General features: G+C 36.3%; 1 protein-coding gene and 1 long non-coding RNA gene across 3 annotated transcripts in view; one reads left to right on the top strand and one right to left on the bottom strand.

Annotated features, from left to right (window-relative positions):
• Positions 1 to 18355, bottom strand: part of LOC310724372 — a 97134-nt gene extending 78779 nt beyond the window's left edge. The window contains exon 1 of the long non-coding RNA XR_014533052.1: positions 18245 to 18355. This is a non-coding gene — a long non-coding RNA (uncharacterized lncRNA). The remainder of the gene's footprint in view (positions 1 to 18244) is intronic.
• On the top strand, positions 8517 to 18813 carry lgalslb (lectin, galactoside-binding-like b). 2 transcript variants are annotated; one of them, XM_083538274.1, is made up of 6 exons: positions 8680 to 8989; positions 9441 to 9524; positions 9631 to 9719; positions 10701 to 10890; positions 11659 to 11841; positions 18471 to 18813. In XM_083538274.1, the coding sequence occupies exons 1-5, from the start codon at positions 8957 to 8959 to the stop codon at positions 11800 to 11802; spliced, it is 540 nt and encodes a 179-aa protein (XP_083394400.1). In that variant the 5' UTR covers positions 8680 to 8956; the 3' UTR covers positions 11803 to 11841; positions 18471 to 18813. The 2 variants fall into 2 exon arrangements, with proteins under 2 accessions (XP_083394399.1, XP_083394400.1); XM_083538273.1 differs by lacking the exon at positions 18471 to 18813 and having other exon boundaries at positions 8517 to 8989; positions 11659 to 14888.
• Positions 18814 to 23168: the final 4355 nt, after the last annotated feature.

Below are 23168 nucleotides of genomic sequence, written 5' to 3'. Positions count from 1 at the left end.
AATGAGTGTTATCATTAAAGTGTTATCATGCTTCATGTTTAGACAGGAACCCCTGGGGTTGCTGTAAAGACATAACTCCAGTTTTGTAAAAAATACTCAAATGGTTGTCCATGTAGTCAAGTTAGCAGTGTTAGTTGGCTAATAATGATAATTAGGCTAATATTGGAACTATATGCTATTGTAGTATGCTAATTGGTTTAATAATAATAATGTAGAAGTGACAAGAATAAATCTTTTGTTGTATTTATTAGGAACACCTGTAAAACTACTTATCCGTACAATTAATACAGTTTATTACAGTCGAACCCACTTATCTCGACCTCGGTTAACTCGCCAACTCTATTAAGTCGACGTTTTTGAAGTAGAACCGCCAAATTCTCGCTTTGTCTTAGCATTTTTAATCGGTTATGTCGATTTCTTATGTCGCCAAACCCTAATATCTCGAGCACAAAGGGGGGCACATTTTCCACTTATCGGCGGCTGTCAAACCTCGGCATTCCCCGAAGCACCCTGCTTCTTCTCCTGCACGGAGCTCCTCGCAGTCATGCTGATCACACACACACCTGACTCTCATTTACGCACTCATCCCATCTCCTATTTAAGCCCCTCACCTCCACACACTGGCGGTTCGTTATTGTTTGTGCATGATCGTATGTGTTGGTTCATGGCGATCTGTGTAATCGCATATACGTATCCCGCGTATACGTAACCCTTCTTTTTACTGCTTTGCTACAAGTATTGGTGGATTATCTCCTGAGTATTCTCAATAAACTTTGTTTGCGTTTACTTCGGCTTCCTCCTCCTTATCCGCATTACAGGTTATCTCGATCCACATGACCAATCAAACAAATCGCGGTAACGCTGTTGTGTAAAAAAACTCCAAAAACACGTGCATGTACATTCTCATTTAATAACGCACATCATGTACATAAAGAAATTTCAAGCACGTTAATATATTGCCACCATATTGGTTTTCGTTTATCTCGATCATCGGTTATCTCGTCGCTTTTTGGCGTCCCCTAGGCCGGCGACATGACCCGGTTCCACTGTATATAATCAGCCAAACTTGTAGCAGCAATGCGCTGTAGAACAGCTTCACGTCAAACATAGAATGGGGGAAATGTGAGCTCCGTGATTTTTACTATTTGCAATGGTGCACCAAACAAAAAACATTTATTGAGCATTAGTTCTGCAGATGCAAACATCATGGAAAAATATCTACAGAGACTGAATGAAACAATTGTGTCAACAGGGACCAGAAAATCTTAAAAGAAATGGTTTCAACATCTAGGGGAATCCATGCCAAAAAGATCTGAGCTGTTTTGGGAGCAAATTACACTATGCAGTGGCAGTATAGTGTTCCTAGAAATGTGTTTAGTGAGAGTATGTCATATATGAATGTATTTTCTCTATGCCAACCTGTGTATGAGTATGAGTATGGTTTGACAGTGTCTTTCTGATATTTAATTTCCATTTTGATAAGTATATTCAACATAAAACGTGATGACCAATTGGGTGATGTGCAATATTGTTAGAGCAACCAAAGTTTATTAACATCAATTAAAAAACTTCCATGGCATATTTCTATTTCTTGGTTTGTTCTTTCAGATTGTAGATAAGCCTAGCAAAAATTGTCAATTGATAACTGGACTTTTTTTGTCCAGTGAGTAAGGCCCCCTGTCAGACACTATGTCTTTAAAGATGTCAAAACTCTGCTTTCAACAGAGTTCAAGGCCATTGGAAAGGCAGGCAGGGGAGTAAGTCTTAGGGGTTGGGATAATCTGTCCATAACCACTAGAATATTTGTCATGCTTTAGGAGAAGAGGAAATCTGTAACAAAATCAAGTATACAACCAAGTATATAATTTGACTACATGTCCATTAGTCTCCTGTACCTGTGTCTTTCTTTAAGTAAACAATAGTTTCTCGATATAGATCTGAATGTTAGAAGAGCGCTGTAGTAAATACATTTCTAAATTGGAGAGTACAATTACCATATGGTCAAACAAGTATTGTTTTGCCCTTTTTTTTATAACACAGACATATAGGCATTGTCTGAGCTCAAGTTACTGATATATTTCTGGCAAAACCTTGATTTCTGTTTCAGGTTCAAAATGGCTGAGCTTATACACCTGTATTTGAGGCTGATGGTTCAATCTATACCTCACAAATCGCCTCTCTCTCTCTCTCTCTCTCTCTCTCTCTCTCTCTCTCTCTCTCTCTCTCTCTCTCTCTCTTTCAATCTTTCCCCCTCTCTTGGAAGCTCAGCATCATGAGTAATGCTGACAGAAATGCTAAAGGAAATCTTTTTCCTCCATTTTTATCAGAGAATAAGGCAGAAAGTATACGGTTATGGTTAGTGTTTGGGTTATACTGTAATAAATGTCTGTATCTCTTCTTCTTTTCTTCTTCACGAGTAGTCTTGTCTGCAGCACATTATAAATAGGGAACTTAAGCAGTGAAATTGTTAGTTGATTATTCCATAAATATGACTGGTGTGACAGGATAAGTCAGCATTAGAACCAGCAGTCATAGATGCAGAGACAAACTGCCTAAGCAGCTGCATTTATAATTGGATTCTACTCAGCTCACAGAGGGCATCTACAGCCTTTCTTGTTTCTGTGAAAGTAACGGGGTGGTGGTGGTGGTGGGTGGGGGCTGGCGGGGGGCACTGCAGTAGGCTTGCACTCTGCTCTGCTCTGCTCTCCTTCCCTCCTTCCCTCCCTCCCTCCACCTCTCCCTGTCAGGTTGGCTTTGTGCGGCTATCTGAATGATCCTGTTCCGCTCGGCCTGAGGAGGGAATGAAGCCACGCCTGTTCTCCGCCAACCACAAGCCCGGCTCAGCACACGCACGCACGCACGCACGCGCGCGCACACACACACACACACACACACACACGCGCGCGTGTTTATATAATACCTATGTCAGCACATCATTGCCCCCACTGGCTGGAATGTAGATTGCATTGTGTGGAGGCCCCCACATCTCTCTACACTCCACCCTGTAAGGAAAATTCTTAAGTATTGATACATTACTGCATTGTTGTCAATTTCTGTGCATTAGGAACAAAACGTACAAATCCCTGCAAAATAAAGCATAAGTCAGCATTAGAACCAGCAGTCATAGATGCAGAGACAAACTGCCTAAGCAGCTGCATTTATAATTGGATTCTACTCAGCTCACAGAGGGCATCTACAGCCTTGATGTGCACATGCCTACCTGTGAAATAAATGCCTGCAGGGAAATGGTAAAGCTTCAAGAATGTGGAGAACAAAGTATGTTCAGGAGTCTGTTTTGTCACTCCATGTCTACTGCCTAGATAAATAACAATTTGCTCATATAAAATCAGATATATTACCAAAATCATCTGTCATCACAGTAGAAGTAAAAAAAAATTAAACAACATAGCTTTATATTTTAAAACAGCAGGCTTAACCCTTTCTCTAGAATGAAAGGTTTTACAATGCACGAATTGTGAGACAAATTGCGAGTTCTACAGAACTATACTAGAGATAAACACCATTCTTCCAAAAAAATATTTACTTGGTTGTTTTTGATGATTTGTGGTGGAGATACCATTTAAAATGTCAGCAAAAATCAGTTGCTGTGAAGGCTATAGCAGATGATTTCCACCACTTGTATACTTGAATAAGCTGAGACCTCATACCCTGTGGATGCGGCAAAATTATATATATATATATATATATATATATATATATATATATATATATATATATATATATATATAAAGACACTCTCATCAGAATAGAAATATGTGATCATCAAATAAATGGGATCAGTCAGAATATCTTCGTATTGATTTTCAATAACCCTGCACTCAGTTGGGAGAAACTAACTAGAACTAATTCTGCAATAAATGCCCCCTAACAAATAATATCCACTTTCCCTTTCATTTCTGTGCATATGAGTGCCAAAGTTCTCAAAAGTTAATGATAATGAAGAACAGAATGGAGATAGCAGCAACCAGCTGAGATAAGGGTAAATATAAACAATTTGTCTTGAGGCTATGAGAAATTAATCTATATATTATTGCACTGGTCTAATGTGTCAGTAATGACTTCAGTGACATATCTTACGTAATTTCATGAATACCATATTGAAAAGTCGCATTTGCTTATAAGTAATAACAGATAGGTGTTAATGCCAGTTCATTTATCCACACTAATAAAGTACTAATACTATTTAGTTAGCACTTTTATTCTATATAAAAATAAATCTTAAAAGAGAGAGCAATAGCTATCAGATGATCCTATATAATTGTTTATTTTTTGCATTCACATTCAGGTTACAGTATGTGAGTAAATGCATGTGATTGCATGTGTGTGTGAACAGGTTCATGTGATTTCCAGTGTACAAATGTTGAAGGGAAAGACCTAGAGTGAAGAGGCAGAACAGGAAGCAAAAGGCAGACCACACACAGCTGCAGCATGGAAGCAGTGGGTGTGAGGAAGTGTGTGGGAGTGTGACATTAAAAAATAGACAAACAAGGGACAGATAGAAATAAAGAAACAGAGTAGTATATTAGAAGTTTTTAAAATGTATGCTTGAATGTTTTGAATTTAATGACAAAACATGAGATCTGAGAGTCTATTTCATTCTGTATTACACAGTATCAGATCAGATGGCATGCATTCCCTGGTTTTATATACCCTGAAAAATTCTGTATAATTTTAAATGTATTAAAACACAGATATTTATTATTTTATTATTTTAGGAAACACAAAACCCCGTTTTTTATGTTTTTTAGTTTTTACCAGAACTATGCTGACTGTTGATGGTTGGTGTCAGTTAAAAGGCTGTATGCTGCAAGCAGGAGAAAGAGGTGCATAGAAAGAATGAGGTGTTCAGCAGGCCCAGGTGCACCCAGTTGGGTTGCTGTATCCAGTGTGAAGCTCTTCTGTAGGCCTTTCCGCATAAGAAAGTGAGAAGAATGGAGCAGTAGGAGAGGAGCACTATGCTATTGCAGCATTAACCTAATTACAGTCACTCTGCTCTAAATAAACACTTATTAAATTTGCATGCTCAAATACGCTTATGAACGGACAGGGTCAGAATGTGAAGTACTTTACACCTTCACTTAAGAAACACCAAGAATTCTCCCAGTTCTCATAAAATGTATAGATGTATTTATGCTAAAACCAGGTAAGTTAAATTGTATAGTATCAGTAGGATAGTGATCTGTTTTTGAACTACATGAATATGGCAGAAAACCTAAAGAGAGAAAACTCAATCTTTGTGCTTAAATATACAAAATAAAATATAATCTATTAAGAGGAATCATTAATACAATTACCAAAGATGATTAAAAGCTAATATGACTTTAAACATTGCGTTTATGTGGCCAAATTATTATATTACTAATGATCTAATGATAGAAAGATGGCCTAACTGATTAGATCGATCGTTTGTTACACAAGCCTGCCCCCTACTGTCTGAAATATTTACTTACAACAATTTATTTTCGGGTGCCAACCATACTATATTACATACACACAAATTCCTGTATACATATTAAATATATACACAAATTCATTAAATACTAATAATCATCTCTCTGTATATAACAGCATAATATGCTCTCAGTTTTAATTTAATATGTATGTTCTCTCTGGGAGAAGCCTAATTCATTTGTGTGTTTTTACAACATGGAAGAAGAAATCCTGTTTTCTGTCTTGAACTCATCTGTAATGCAATAAGCAGCCAGTAATTTCTATTTCGCTCATTCTATTTTCCTTTACTTAACTTTATTCTAATTTCTTTGGCCCCAGTTTTACATGGCCAGGATCCTGTGTATTTATTTGGACTTTGTAATAATCTGTCTGGTGTATTGATCTGATTGAGCAACACAGTCACACGGCATTTCGTGATATAGTCCCGAACTTTAATCTATTGATTCGTGTTCATGAACACGAATCTTTCTCTTTTTCCGTGTCACTTAGCACGACTGCCTCCGTCTGGCTCCGTCTCCATAGCAACGGAGGCAGAGGATCATGAGTAATGCTGACAGAAATGCTAAAGGAAATCTTTTTCCTCCATTTTTATCAGAGAATAAGGCAGAAAGTATACGGTTATGGTTAGTGTTCTGGTTATACTGTAATAAATGTCTGTATTTCTAATTAACGCAGTCTCCTTAATTAAATAGGAGAATATAATTACTGTATTTTGACTGGAAGGAACCACTGACGATGGTTTATAATAGCGAGTATCTTAAAAGACAATACAGCGTCTGTGGTATCCACTTACAGAAAGAAAACTTTGGCGGAGACACAAAAAATGTTTCCTATTGAAAATACATTACAAAGAAAGTCGTCCTCACTGACACGAAAAAATATAAAATTCGTGTCTATGAACACAAATCAATAGATTACATTGCATGACTATATCACAAAATGTCTTGTACTAATTTTAGTCTATACTAATCTCGAGTCTTAAACACCTTAAAGTTTAGCAAAGCTTTGGACTAATCTGCAAGTGCAAACTAAATTTGAGAGTTGCTATTACATGTTGAACTAGTTTTAATCTGTTTGTTGTCAATTCTTTTACACGAATATTCTTGAATACACATATGTAAAATTTTATACACTTTTCTCCTTACACTGATCTGCAGCAACTGGAAATGCAGCCCCTTGTGTAAGACATTATTCATTCATTTAATGATTCCTTTATCTTCAGTAAGCATTTCATCTTGCATAGAGGTTAGGCAGGTCTGGAATCCATTCCAGCAAAACAGACTGAAGTCAGGAGAATTTACCACTGATGGGACAGCCGTCCATTTCCAAGCACCATGCACATCAAGTCAAGTCAAGTCAAGAAGCTTCTATTGTCATTTCAATCATATATAGCTGACGCAGTACACAGTAAAATGAAACAACGTCCCTCCAGAACCCTGGTGTTACATAAAACAACATAACACTAAATAACAGAAAGCACAGAGCTGAGGACTAGTAAGTGTCCTCGCCACATAAAGTGCATCTTGTGCAACCTGCTGCAAACAGTGCAAGACAGACAGTGCAGGACAACACAAGACAGTAAAAAAACAGTGTAAGTAAACAAACCTAACCAGTAAACCTACTGTATATTACACAGTGCACTGTGTAAGAGAAAACTGAGTACTGAGTACAGGAGTGTACCTTGTAATTTAACAAAATGTAAACAAAAAGGTTAGTGCAAAAAAGCAATAGCAGCAGTCAAAAAGATTGTCAAAACAGCGTGTAAACAGTTTGTAGTAATGCGGTGATATAATATGAGTGGTGCTGAAGACATGGATGTGTGAAGTGAGTACGATTGTCTGTTGAGTCCGGGTTGTACAGATCAGTGGGTGGTTTAAATGTCTGTGATAGAGGGGAGAGAGACTCTGATCTTCTCAGTTGTCCTCACTATTCTCTGTAGGGTCTTGCGATCCGAGACGGTGCAGTTTCCAAACCAGGCAGTGATGCAGCTGCTCAAGATGCTCTCAATTGTCCCTCTGTAGAACGTGGTCAAGATGGAGGGGAGGGAGATGGGCTTTCCTCAGCCATCTCAATAAGAGGAGACACTGCTGGGCTTTCTTGGTGATGGATCTGGTGTTGAGTGACCAAGTAAAGTTTTCCAGATGAACACCAAGGAATTTGGTGCTCTTGACCATCTTCCTTGAGGATCCATCAATGATCATTGGAGAACGGTCATTCTGTGTTTTCCTAAAGTCAACAATCATCTCTTTCGTTTTGTCAACGTTCAGAGACAGGTTGTTCGGTCCACAACAGACTGTTAACCGTTGCACCTCCTCTCTGCATGCTGACTCATCGTTCTTGCTGATGAGACCCACCACGGTCGTGTCATCGGTAAATTTGATGATGTGATTCGAGCTGTGCATAGCTACACAGTCGGAAGTCAGCAGAGTGAACAGCAGTGGACTGAGCACACAGCCCTGAGGTGCCCCAGTGCTCATTGTGGTGGTGCTGGAGATGCTGTTTTCGATCCAGACTGACTGAGGTCTCCCAATCAGGAAGTCCAGGATCCAGTTACACATACACATACACACTCATTCACACCCAGGCACAATTTTTCTGCTTTCTGCATATTTTTAGGCAGTTGGAGAAAACTGGAGCACTCAAGAGTAACTCCACATGAACATAAGAACAAGCAAAACTCCACATAGACAGCCATCCTCTGGATCAAAGCATGGACTGTGAGGCAAAAAAGCTAAGAGTTTATTTATAAGGATAAATATGATCATCTATGGTTGTTGTTTGCACTACTGCAATAAAAAGGTCATGATACACAAATCCTATAGCAAAGCACATGGGATTAGGCTGTATAGGATGTAAATAGGAGTCCTTGAATTATCTTTCTTTCTCTCTTCTGTAAATATATGGGACTAGATTTCATTGATTATGTTTTGATTAAGAGTAGATTCATGACAGGTTTAAAACAAACAAAAAGTAGCATGGTTGGGGATTGTTTTGTAACACTTCATTAAGTAATTTTAAATCAAGTTAATTTAAATCAGTAAAATGTTCTTGACTACTTCATGAACTGGGAGAGCCTATTTGGGAAATTGCACAGAGAGCTTGGAATCCTTTACAGATTATTCCCATACATTAAACTAAACAGTGATTTACTCAGTAGTGGTCCTGACTGCTATTTTGATAAAAGCCGCACCTCCTATTTAGTACAGTGTGTTGCAGGACTATGTGATTTGGGACGTAGCCAAGATTGGATGTAGACATTGGATTAAGCTCCTTCCCAGCTCTCACACACGTCAGCATAATTTCCCACAGCGGTGTGTGGACTGAGACTGAAGCTTTTGTGTCTTGTCTCTCGTTATGCGTCTCACAGCAGATGAGTCGGCGCTCCGCTGAACGTGTGGCTTCTATAAGACTCAGCAGAGGGCAAGGCGCGCGCCCCTGTCAGATTCCTGCGCTACTATAAGCATCCTATGGTCTTCTGCACAAGATGGCGGAGCCGAGCACGGAAAAGGACGCGTTAGTGAGTATACCGACGCATATTAAAACCTTACTGCGTTGCTTTACACTGGAAATGCATGACCATTACACGATTGTCTCATACTGTTTACAGCATGATTACAAGCTGGGAACCCGGTTAACACTAACCGCCCTTTATACAACATACAGTGTCAGTGTAGGGTTCATTACAGTACCGAGGATATTTAATAGGGGCTAATTGATTATTTAGGGCGATGTGCATTAAATTCCTCAGCGCCGCAGCAGACAAGATATGCACCAGATACTGATATTGCAATTATGTCTATAGCCATGTTTATTAATGCTAGAATATGTGATCTAAATATGTAAAGTGTGTGCATTTTTGCATTGTTCTTATTAACATAAACTTAGTATAAATTGAAGCGCATATGATTTTTGCATGCATTTTTCTTAAAACCAAACCTGTTCTCTTTTCTATCTTGATAAAACGGAAGGCAACCGAAGATGATCATCTTAACAATTCGTTAGGAGACGCCGGCTTGATCTCCCCTGACAAAGAGGATATCTCACGAATCCTGGTGGAGTAGATTCATATATCTTAGTAAAAGATAAAAGCCATGTAATAGGCTACTGCTCATGCCTACACCGGTCTTTAACTAATCCCCTTTTATTTTAATCTCACAGACAGTGCCGTTCAAAGGCCGGATCAGAGGAGGGATGAGGCCTGGTAAGAAAATCATAATCATGGGCATCGTGGATGCAGAGCCAGACAGGTAGTGATAATGATATGATCTGCATGCTTTCTATTTGCTTGTAAAAAATGTGTATGATAAAAATAGATTTAGCCTTTTTGTTCAGAAAGTGCCTTGTCTCTAAAGCCTTGCCATGAGTGAAATCTTCGGTTTATTCGCACCTTGCAGCTGGTGGGATTGCTTTTGGTCAACATTATTAGGGCCACAATTTATGATTTTCCAGTTAATTTGTCAATTAGGCATACACGCAAGTCTCCATACAATAATAATAACAACCACTAATAAATATATTTTTTGTAAACACTCATGGAGTCAGTTGTCTTCCACTCATGAACTTGTGTTAATACATCTCACAGCTCATGCTTTCATGCCATTGTTCGTGAGTTCAGTTTGTGAAACACATTTATGTAAAGGCATTCTTAAAGGCTATCCAGCTAAAAAAAAAAAAAAAAACATTTATGGAAGACATTTTGATAAATATTAATTTTCCCCTATATATGGAGACTTGGGACGCCTTGAATATAATTTCTCCTCATGGCAACATTGGCCTTTGCACATACTGATACTGAATTACAGCCTACAGTTTCAGCTGACTATTCACTGACATTTTATTATGCATCTATTTTCCAAATTTAGAATTATTACAGAGGGTATTTTGATTTGATAGATTGTTGTTTAAATAATAATAGATTGGGCATTATCCATTCAAAAAGTGTTTTAACATATTATAATATGAAATATCAATGTCATATTTAGTTTGAATTGTGGTGCCTGCGCATGGGCATGTTCGAGACATTGTGGATTAATGGCATGTCTGTAAGCATGCCAATGGGTATTTACTTACTCTGATAGAGAGAGCAGCAGTTAGCAGTTTTATAGGAGTTAGACCTTGAGGGTGTGTCAGTGAAAGTCACCCTGTGCAAATATATATTTTTTGGATTGCTTCATTCTATAGACAATTGTTCTAATTTCTCCATATTAAATGGTTGTTTTTATGTTTAGTTTTGATGTCAGTCTTACCTGTAGCTGCAACAAAAAAAAAGGTGAGGAGGAGGTCCCTGATGTAGCCCTAAAACTTAGTGCCCGATTTGCTGAAAGGCAGTTCCTGAGGAATGCAAGGGTTTCTGGGAATTGGAGTGAAGAGGAGGCAACCATTCCATATTTCCCTTTTATCCAGGATCAGCCGTTTAGGGTAAGTCTTCAAACAGTTGTGTGTCTATAGGCATTACAAGACATATATTAAAATGTGGAAATATATTAAAGTAAAAAATCATTATTAGCAGTTGAGTGTCTCAGATGTCTGGATGTTTGGTTTAAAGAGCTAGTAGTCTATATAATGTGCAATGTTTGACATTGCACATATATTAATAAAATAAATATAAATAAATAACAGACATCAAGTTAATATAAAAAATCATTTGAAACTAAAACCTTTATGTTTACTATCATAACAGTGTCTCAGCAACTAGCTTTGTGTGGCCAAAAAACAATCTATTAAACTTTGCATCACAGCATTGCCACTTTCCAAAACCAAGCAATTTTATCTGTCACATATTCAAAGAGCCAGAAAAGATTAATCAATTTAATGTTAAAGTTGTGGCCAGGAATGTAAATTTAGCCTTAATTCTGTTGAGTTTTACCATCTACTACCAATGGCTTCAGAAGCTAAAAAAGTCCAAAATGTAGTTTGTGTTACTGTACATGGCAGTAAGCTGTACAACAGATGGATGCAAAGAAAGATTTGATAATGAGGTTTGTAAAAGGGACTGGAGGAAATGGGTCACTCTACTTCCAGATCAATCAGTGATCCAGTACAAAGCTGAGATAAGTATGCAAAACTGAACAAATACTTCCTTCCAGCATACTGAACATACAGTGTGCTATTGAGTGACTTTTGCTTTCAACTTCTCCTGTAGATCCACTCTTTCTCTCTTTCTGATTTTTAATCCTATCCATGCAGATTGAGATCCATTGTGAACACCAGCGCTTTAGGATCTTTGTTGATGGACACCAGCTGTTTGACTTTTATCACAAAGTAAAGTCATTGCTGGCCATTGATATGATCAGGATAGATGGAAGCCTGCACATCACCAAGCTAGGTTAATCCAGCACACCAGCATGTTCCAGAAAGGACTTGTGACAGGTGACCAAACCCACTTTTGTCTGGTAATATTTTTAAAGGTCAGAGAGGTACTGCTCCATCAAACACATCATGACTACCTACATTCCTTCAGTCTGTTCTTTTGTTTTGTTTTTTGCCCATATTCCATTTTGTAGCTGCACACTATTATTTGTTGAGATGTAACTTGTGAATCTTTGCAGTATCAGCTATGTGTCTCTTTAGGCGTATAAAACTAAATAAGCCTAATGGTGCTGACTGATTAAGGGACCTTATGTGTTAATGCTCTATAAGGTACTGCTTGTTCCAATGGTGTTGGAAGGCTTTCAAACGCTAAGAATTTCATGTATTACATAACTCAGTAATTTTGGTTTTAATAACGGGCAACAATGATTATAGATGCTTTTATGAATGAGAATATTAATAACTGCTTTTTATTGCTACCATTCCATTTTATGAGATAAATATCTTGCACTGACTTAATGTAGAATGTAGTACATTGTGGAATAGTTACATGTTTTATTACAATGATTGGAAATGATGGCAGAAGTTATTGGTTTACAAAAAGCCATTGCCAATCTTAATGAGCAACTTATGCCCTCCTAAACAAAAATCCTACTACAGGATTTTTAGTCAGATATCCCTTTATGGCTTTTTATCCATTTGTAGAATATTGCACATTTATCTTTAAAAACCCATTCATCCAATGTTTACAACCTCTTTTATGGAGCTTAGTGATAATGATAATAATGATTGTAGTTGAATACATTTTCCTTGGAATGTAACATGATCCATGCTGATAAATTTGCTAAAAGAGAGAAAGAAGAGGATAAAGAAGGCTCAGTTATAATTTATTTTGACTAAAATATGTTGTTCAAAACCCTCCTGTTATTCCTTACAAAGCTACTTTCTGGACTGTATGGCCAAATAATGGTCTTCTCTATTGTCTCTATATTTCTCTGTATTTAAGATGTCTTTGTGATTTCTTGTCTCTTCCTAAATTTTTTTGTACAATGTTGGTTTTCCCCTATATGGAAGATCATATGCTCACAGAACTGTTTCCTTATCACCTGCACAAGAAAATTATGGTGGTTATTATTAGCAACATTTGTGACTCATTAATTATAGCTTTTATATAATCCTGAGCACTCTGAGTTTCATGTCTTGCAATGCAGATGTGCAAAAGGACAGTATTCATGTCTCTTTCCACGTCTGTGTGAGTATAAAGTCTTTCTGCACTTGAATTGGAATTCTCTTTAACTAGGCTTTGTATTGTCGTTATTTAAATGGCTACAGGAATGTGAAATACCCACATGACTTGAGTAAAAGATGAAATTATAAAGGTCTTACTTAACATTCTTAAAACTGATTGCCACCCCAAACTATATGAATTTCAACAGGAGAGAACAGAAAATGCATCGGCCTCTGAGCTCTCAAATGATATGTTACATGATATGGCCATTATTCAACGCCACTTATATTGATTATATCCACTTGGAACATAGTATTTTTTGGTTCATTCGCAGGTTTTGCCCTGCAGGTGCTTAAGACTACATATTAAATCAAAGATGCTGTTTTAAAAACAAATGTAGCATTTGCTTAATTGTTACTCTGACTTTGTTTTAGTCACCATTAGGACAATATTTTGCAGAGCTACCAGTTGTTTAGCAATATAAAAAATATAGATATTGTTTAGGCTACACTTTTGAATTTCCATTTAATAGCCATTTAAATATCGCTCTTCCAGAAGCAGATTCTGATATAAAGATTGACATGTTGTCTCTTTGATTTGGAAACTGCCTCTCTAACAGAATAATAATGTTTTCTGTTGTTTTAACTTGTTTCCCGGAGTGTCTTTATGTACTGGGGTCTGGTTACTCAGGCATATTTATTGTTTCCACTGACAGTACAGATGAATTTTAAGATGCTTAAAGTGTGGTGTCTTAGATAATTATTTTATACATTTCATAATTAAATCATGGTAGCAAATTTGATAACATTTTTATTTGGTTATGAGTCCAATGCAGGGGATTCTATTAAAGATAAAATACATCTAAAACATATGTGGAACAACCAATATTTTTTAAATCAAGACAGTATCCAACACCATGCGCCTAAAATGTATTGTGGCTGCAATTGTTATTTATGTTGTGAGTATCCATCTGGTCCTGTTTATTTTGCTGCTTGTACAACGCTTAGAGCAAAGGGGAGGGAGCAAGCTGACCTGACATGTATTCATGTTTTCACTGTAACTGACCTTTCCCCATTCATCAAAACTGAATCTAATACTAAAGGCTCCTTATGATCCTGATTAGTCTCTAGGATCTACAGATGGATAGAGCAAAATGCTTAATGTTCAGTTGTTTTTCATAGACCATATTCAAATGGATTTTAATTGGATGACAGTCATTTGCTGTACATGATTATGTTTACAACTTTAGGTGTATGTTATTTTGATCAGGGCTTGTTTTCTATGTAATGTCATTAAAAAGTGACTGTGAGATATTGAATCTAACTTTTCCTATATTAAGCCATTATACTTCTAATCCCATGTCTTTCATTAACATTGCATAGCATGATATGTATGTTTTTTGTTTATCTAAAAAGTTGTAGTTTGGCATTTCACTACTGTGATAATGAGTCTAATGTACCGGTTATTCGATTTGGGGATTATTTCATATGTATTTACTCAGTGGCCAATTTCATTGTTGGGTCAGTCATGCTTACTGTTGTTGTAAATTCAACTGAAAGGGTTAATCGTATATATCTGGATTGCATACATTGGCTCCTTTCTGTTTCTGTAGTTGCATTTTAATTTAAACATGTGCCTATGGAACAATGGCTTTGGCATTTGGATTCCAACTTTTCACCAAAATCTTTCAATAATTGACTTTTTAACACTTTCCAAACTGAGCTTAGAATGTCTGAAGCATTTCTCTGTAATGATAGAGTTTTTATAATGTATGAGCTGGCTATTGTTAGAATGTCAAACAAAACACCTAACTAACTAAGCAATATACATTTGCCCTTTTCTGATATTCACTACAAAATAAACATTTTAGTGACTGAAATACTGCATTGTTTCGTCTATTTATGATTCTTAATAAAGCAGGTACCACTGTTGGGGTTAAAGCACTGTATTAGGGGCACTGTAGCAGCATGAGTGTGTCTGCTTCAGTACTCCAGGGTTTCTGCTTTAGTACTCCAGGTTTATTGAGTGGAATTTCATCTTACCTTTGAATTCTCTAGTTTCTTCACACTTTGATAGATGTATTCAGTTATTCCACTTTCTTAACAGTTATTTTCTTTGGAAAACTGCTTTAAGGCTGTCCTTTATTTCTTTAAATATGGTAAGTTTGTTAATTTCTAATTATGCAACTGTGTATCTGATCTGCCAGACAAGTCGCCACACCACAGACATTTCAAATAAGAGATTTATACCATTTAGCAAGCCCTCAAATTTCGTTTTAAAGCTGGTTACACACTCTCACTCTGAGCACTTGGTTGAAAATCTGCTTTTCAGCTTAGCATTTGTTAAACAACAGTGTCTTTGTTTAGTCTTTGTAAAGCAACATTGTTTACTCTGGTTGTACGGCTGTTGTTCATTGTGTTTCTATGCAGATACTGTTTTAGCAAAGTGCTTTGTCACACCTCACACAGTGACTGAGTTTTACCATCAAGCTGATTTGTGATGAAAATGTTTTTTTTTTTATGATTCATCCTTGAAATGCAGCTTTAAACAAGTGGTTAAAAGTGCTTGTTCATGGAAGAGGACTAGATTATGCAAATAAATATTTTTCTATATCCCAATGTTGAATGTAATTTAACTTGTTCTTGCTAATAAGATAACCATTTTTTTTTTAGCACTAATGAATTGTCTCAAATAACATTTTCCCTAATTAGTACATGTAATAGTCTTCATACTGGAAAATGACAAGAGACACATAAAAAAAGGTTTTTAACAAAAAACGTTTTAGTTTTTCCTGTTTTTTTTTTCCATTACAGAAACTATTAAAATTACAACAATAAACTATATATATAAATATCTGGTTTTTTTTAAAAAATTTATTTATTTATTTTATTTTTTCAAATTAACTTGTGGGCCTCTTTCGTATGACGGCGTATCAGGGCCACTATGGGATAAAAAAATAAATAAATAAATAAAAAAAAAGAGGAGGGGCAGGGAATTTCCGAGTTTTAACCTGAAACATTTTGAGTTTAAAACTCGGAAATTCCCTGCCCCTCCCCCTCAATTTTATTTTATTTTATTCCATGGTGGCCCTAATACGCAGTCCTAAAAATTTCATTAACCACGTAAAATAAATATTTTAATTGCCTATTATTTTGCAAATATATATTTTACAATGTTCTATGAAACAGTACTTATTTTTAATTCAGGTTGACATCTGACTGCACGCTCCAGTACACACCATAAAAGGATGACAGCATTTTTGGTTTGCTGCAGGTGGATAAATTAAGTTTGGCTTTTTATTTCATAAATACGAGGAAGACTCAAAAAGACATTGAGTATTTTATTTATGTTTTTGTTGCATGCAGAAATAACATTTTGTTTTCTATGTAGCAGTTCATTAATTTTATAATTGTAACACACTATAGCTTTTCTATGCATAGCATAATGGTAAAAAAAAACCATATATATATATATATATATATATATATATATATATATATATATATATATATATATATATATATATAGTGAGACACGTGGCTTTCAACTCAGTACTTTTCTGTATTGCTCCAGGACTGATTTCATGTATTTATATATGAAAAAAAGGTTAAATAGAGGACATTTTATTCAAAGCACTTCAGTGTCTGTAACTGAAAATCTTTTTGAGCATTATCAACTCTGGATGATGAATGATAAAGCCCAAAGATACCTCAATTGTTTATGTAGTACAGTGTTGTCAGGAACTGCTAAGATTTTAATCAGCTGAGAGACCCAAAATGTTGTGTCTGGTAACAGGTTAATGGCTTTAGCGACATTTTTGGTCTGATGGTCCACCAGATTCTGTGGTTACAAAAAGACTAAAATCTCAACTGACCGAACTTGAGTCGTCATCTCCTTCCCCTTATCCGTTCTTAAGAAGTTTCAGAAAAGCTGCAACAACTTCGGCCAATCAAGCGTGAAACAGTAGTTTGGCGGGATTTATGACATCTCACATGGCAGTGGAAAGCAAACGGCAAATTACGTCGATACCAATAATGGCGATGTAAATGTATTTATCATAATTGCCTACGAAAACGCTTATTAAGAACTGCCTTATGTATTTCGTTTTCATAATAAAATAACACAATACCTACTTTAGTTTTATATTTAGTATTTTTTATAGGTTACCTTTATAAGAATTAATGTTTATAAGTACTTTTAAATGTTGCTTCATGTTTTAACATGGAAATTATTAATAACAACTATTTAATCATATTTCTGTTTAACCTCCTAAGACCTGAGCTTTGGTTTGGCTTGCATTTTAGATTTCTTCCAGTTATTTGGGGTTAGGAAGAACCAATAATTATAATTAACCATATATTTTCTTTGAACATGAAGCTCTTCTTGGAAAAAAATGATGTCACTTATGTGGACACTCGGTCTGTATCTACAGAAAACAATAAAGACACCATTGTGCACAATGTCCACGTATGTGGACACCCAGGTCGTAGGAGGTTAAAGAGATTGTATGTTATTTGCAAATGTAATAAAAAGGGACTAACACTTAAGGTTACCCTTGATATGAGAAAAAATGTTTACCTTCATTTCAACACCTTATATCATCATAGATCCAACACCAACTACTCCATGCCAGAGCCTTTAAATATTGAAAGAGGTCCAATGTCCAAACTCCAAATGGAACTGGTACGTCGCTAGATGGTTCAGGGTGATTTGAAGGTCCATTATCTTCATGAGGTCAGACACAGTTGAAGCTGCCACAATCTTGGGATGCCTCAGGTTGGGTAGAGAAGCAGTGGAGAGGAATTAGCGTAGCTGCTGTTCATAATATTAACAAGCATAAGTTGATAATGTGTGTTTGATCAGATGTACTGGAGTACAAGATTATGATATGTAATATGTGTTATGTGTAGGCCTTGCTAAAAAGATACATCTTTAATCTGTGCTTAAACTGTGAGAGTGTGTCTAAACCCTGAACACTGTCGGGAAGACTATTCCAAAGTTCAGGAGCTAAATATGAGAATGCTCTACCACCTTTAGTGGATAGATTTGAGATCTCAAAGACCATGATGGATTATAGCGTTTTAGAAGACTGGATAAATACATGGGAGCTAAACCATTTAGGGCTTTGTAGGTAAGTAGCAATAGTTTGTAGTCGATTTGAAACTTAAAAGGTAGCCAGTGTAGGGATAATCAGATTGGGGTTATATGGTCATATTTTCTTGACCCTGTGAGAACTCTGGCTGCTGCATTCTGAACTAACTGTAGCTTGTTTATTAATGATGCAGGACATCCACCTAGTAATGCATTACAATAGTCCAGTCTGGAGGTCATGAATGCATGGATGAGCTTCTCAGATATTCACAGATATTATTTTTTTTTAACATGACGGACTTATCTGCTTATAATGCGTCTTTTTTTTTTTTTTTTTTTTTTTTTTTTTTTTTTTTTTTTTTTTTAACAGCTGTGGATACCTCCTAGAACCACATGAAGCATTACAGGTGAGGCTTTTTTTATAGAGGAGCTGGGCAATTAAATGTGTCTGCCGCAATTTTAAAGAGACAGCACTTCCTTCGTGCACCAGTTGCTGATGCCTTAGTGAGACAGCTGCAGTCCTCTGTTGATACACCTTTAGACATCAGCAGACACCACCTCTCAGGAGTTCAGAGGGGCAATTGTAAGTTGTGCAAAAAAACAGAACCATCAGCACTTACATCGCTTGTGGTAGACTCACACGTTTAAAGATTAACAAGTAATATGCCACAAGGTGTGCTGGTCAAACTGAATGCACACACACACACACACACACACACAAAATAAATAAAATAAAATAAAAAATAAAATAAATGTTTTTAAATCTACTTTAGTTTCCCATTTCCATCCTCTTGTACCATTGATCTTTTTTGTTGTTGTGCTTTAAATAAATTATGTTCATAAATCTGATGTGGAGTAGATTTTTACAGAAATTTTTTTTATATATGTATATTTATATGTATCATTGAAAGATTTTAAGTTCATTTCAACTGACTTAACTATAAAGAAGCACAAGCGTTTCATACATAGGCTTATTTCATGGTCTAATAGCACCACCTAGTTGTCAACAGTAAAACCATTTTTTTTACCATTTTCTTCCCAACAGGGGGCACCAACAACATTAAACATGTATTATTATATGTTATCATTCCCGTGCAATTAAAAAAATGTCGTTACAATTAGATTTAATAAGGAGAAAACAGCCACAAATTATAAAGGTGGGAGAATATTTTTTAACCTGATACTGCAAAAAACAAACAAACAATGCATCAAATTCAGTTTTGTAACTAATCTTTGACACATCCAAGACATGATAAAAGGTAAAAAAAATAAATTAGTTATAATCCGGTCCACAATCAATTTTTATATTAAAATGTATTAAAAACAAATATTTAGCAGTCAGAACTGAGGTTGATTAACAGATTTATGCCAACAAAAGTAGAAAAAAAATGTATCTGATATATTTTGACAGCAGTTTCCCATACGATAAAAAAGATATTTTGAAATGTTTTTCAAAACAAAAAACTTGTCTTTTTTACTTGTATTGTTTTTATTATAATTATTATTATTACGTTAAATATATATTTTAAATAGTGGATACTTTGATCTCTATCCTCGTTCTCCTGTAAGGTTGGACATGTATTTTTTTTACCCTAAAATATTTAAATATGTTTTGGTTTAAATAAAATCTATTTTCGATTTCAAAAATATATTTAACTGAGCATCACGGCATACAACATATATTTAAAATATATTTTTACCAAAAAAAAAAAAAATAATAATAAATATATATATATATATATATATATATATATATATATATATATATATATATATATATATATATATATATATATATATATATTTTTTTTTTTTTACCGTATGGGTTAATTTAGTGGATTAAAAAAAAAAATATGAACAATAGCGATTTTCCCCACGCTGACGGAATTTTAAAAATCGTGGTTCTCAGTGCCATCTTCATTCAAAGAGTTAAAGCTGGAATTACGAGAAATAAAGTCGGAATTGTGGGAGAAAAGTCAGAATTAGGTAATTTCTTTGTGTGGCGAACTTTTTTTTATGTGGCAGAATTCAGGCTTCCATAATATTCTGATTTATAATTAAACAGAACCATTTTGTTTTAGATTTTATGCATATGATATAATCTGTCAGCATGTCGGTTTTAGAATACTATCCGCAAAGCCATTAAACTAAGCAGTCGTTTCCATCTTTTTTTTTTTTTTGTGGTACACAGCCAAGTCAACATGTAATTCAGTTGTGGGCGGTCAGGGCCAGCAAAGCCTTCTCTGCTGGCCTAAACACGATCAGAAGCACTGACCTACATTTACAACCTAAATTCTAATATTTGTTCCATAAAATTTTATTAATTTATTCCCAACAGTTTTTTCAATAGTAAACACATAAGCTTACCAATGGGATCAATTTATTATCAACCAAAAAACTATCAATACAGGAGAAAGAATAAAAGACAGCAGCTAAAACCCCCACCCAGAATTAGTTGGCTATATAGATATATCTATGAATATAGATCAGGAAGTAAAAACAATATTTTCTTGAAAAAAGCCTAATCATCCCAATTGGAACCATATATATTAGCCAAAATCAAGTAGACAACATTAATCTGTCCTTTAAGAATAATGAAACACCCATTAGGATCCAAGATGATCCCAGAGACAAAAAAAGGGGAAGGTCTTTAGGTTACGTATAGAACATGTCAACAAAGCTTTGGGAATGCTTCTGCATTGTCCATGCTCTGAATCATGTGTGTAATCTGTCCAATGGAAAGCGTGGCATGACCAGCGGGGTGACATCACGACCAGGAAACTATAAAAAGCACCTGGAGTGAAGCCGGCATCAGCTTCTGTAAGGAGAAGGATGCACTGCAGAGACGCCAGCAGTGTGGCAAGGAGATGCAGTGTCTCGTTCCCTCAGGGAACTAGGGTTACATGGAACCTAGAGACGTTCTCTTTTAGGAACTCGAGCTGCATCAACAATGCTTTAGGAACGAGTGTCCAATACCGCCAGACTAACAAGTCCCTGCCTAGTGTGTGTGGGCACAGCTAGGTCGAAGGACGGAGAGGCCAGGGGTGTCACTGAGGTCAAGGTTATAGAACCTGGTGAAGGTCAGTGGGGTGGACCAGCCTGCATCCTTGCAGATAAAGGGACACTCCAAAGGACCAACCCTTAGAGATTGCCACACTCCGGGTCGAGTGTGCTTTGACCCCAAACAGAGCGGGAAGATGCGATAGCTTTGACAATCTACCTGCAATGTCTGCTTGTTCGCAGGGTGGCCGTAGCAGACAAGCAGTTGTTCCAACTTCCTCCATGTACTCGTCCTGTGGACATAGCCGGTTCAGCTTCTCCTGGTCTGGGGCCTAAAAGGAAGGTAGATGGAATGCCTGGAGCCTAACAGGTTGTGGGACGACCGAGGGCACCTTGGGGATGTAACCTGTTCTGGAGTACAAGAAGGCACTGGCCATGCCTAGACTGGCCAGACCGGAACCTCTGAGCTGTGCCCCCCTGACATTTACTGGCTGGAGCCTTCCTGGTCGTGACGTCATTCCGCCTGTGACGTTACACTTTCCATTGGACAGATTACACACGTGATTTAGAGCGTGTACAATGCAAAAGTGTTTCGAAAGCGTTGATACAGCTCGAGTTCCTGAAAGGGAACTGATTTAGGGATGAGCATGGATACACCACAAGACTTGTTTTGGAAACTAAAGTGGTAAAGCTGACCTTCCCAAACCTTTCTAAATCTTAGATGATCTGCAGGCCCAAAGTGAATTTCCTAAATAAAGGCTATGCTAGTATTCAAATATTTCAAATAATTAAGAACTTTATTTTGCTTGACCAGGGAATTCAGTCCCTTCACGTTTCAACTGGTAAATTTCAGTACAGCACGAGGTGCCACATTGTTATTTATTGGGCACATGAATAGCAAATATAAACCTGATCAAGCTTCTGAGATGTCCCCCAACATACACAGCCCCAACACTTTTAGCTTTTAAGGATGTAAAATGCCCACTAATAAATGAATAAAAACCCACAAAAGAGAGAGAGAGGAAATGTTTTTTTTTTTAAATATAAAATAAAAATAATAAAGCCTCAACCTGACCCTTACACCAGCTGACAATGAGCACAGCATCTGGCATCGCTTTACCATCACAGTAGGCAAGTTTCCTAGTACTCTCATAAATGATACGTAACCTCAGTGGTTTTCTGACCTTATGTGTCAGAAAACCACCAGCCACACCGCCCTTCTGCACTAAGCATACTTGCTCAGCCTCTCCTTCCTACTAATCACCCACACCTGTCTCCAATCTATACTCCCCTTTATAAGCCCCCCCTTGGACTTCCTATGCTCTGTACCCTTCCCGTTTTCCGGTGTTTGCTTCTCTGGTATATAAATAAAGCTTAATGGACTTTATTCCAGTTTCCAACTCTTGATCCGTGCATGACATTATGTGTATATCACAAGTTACAGACAGACTTAGACTGCAAAACCATACTAATGTAAAATCTGAGTACCAACTATTTGGGGAAAAGAAAAAATGCAAAAAAACCCAAAAACTAATAATAAAAAAAAAAGAATATACACAGTAGCACTAGGTTTACAAAATTGCAAACTATAAATATACGTTTTGTGATTAAAACCAGGTTTTTTTGTTTTTTTTTGCAGTAAGCATGTTTATAAATAAATCAAAACAACATTCATTTGTGAATATTTACAGTGCCTTTCAAAAGTTTGGAAACAGACTTTTATTGTTTTGTAAAGACAACTACTGCTACTGCTGTATTGAGATTTACTTTGACTAAACAAATATATAAATGTACAGATGTTTGTTTATTTTGAATTTAAAATCCTCTGTTAGCATCAGTAACAGTCTTACACACTTGACATCTGAAGGTTTAATCCATCTGAGAGCAGTTTAGTAGAATTTAAGTTCGACTGTTTGCTCTCTAAATAATACTTTGCTTGTATGTATGTTTTGGGTCATTGCCTTGTTGTATAGAGAAGTATGGTGATTTCAATTAGCTGTGGCCCAGATGGAATTGCATGGTGCTGAAGTATGGAATGGTAGCAATGTTGATTCAGTATTCCTTTTTC

The sequence above is a fragment of the Silurus aristotelis genome, assembly GCF_946808225.1.
Source record: "Silurus aristotelis genome assembly, chromosome: 4".
NCBI classification, from domain to species: Eukaryota; Metazoa; Chordata; class Actinopteri; order Siluriformes; family Siluridae; genus Silurus; species Silurus aristotelis.
The sequence above is the reverse complement of the archived record's forward strand: the minus strand, read 5'-3'. Positions and strand labels throughout refer to the sequence as shown.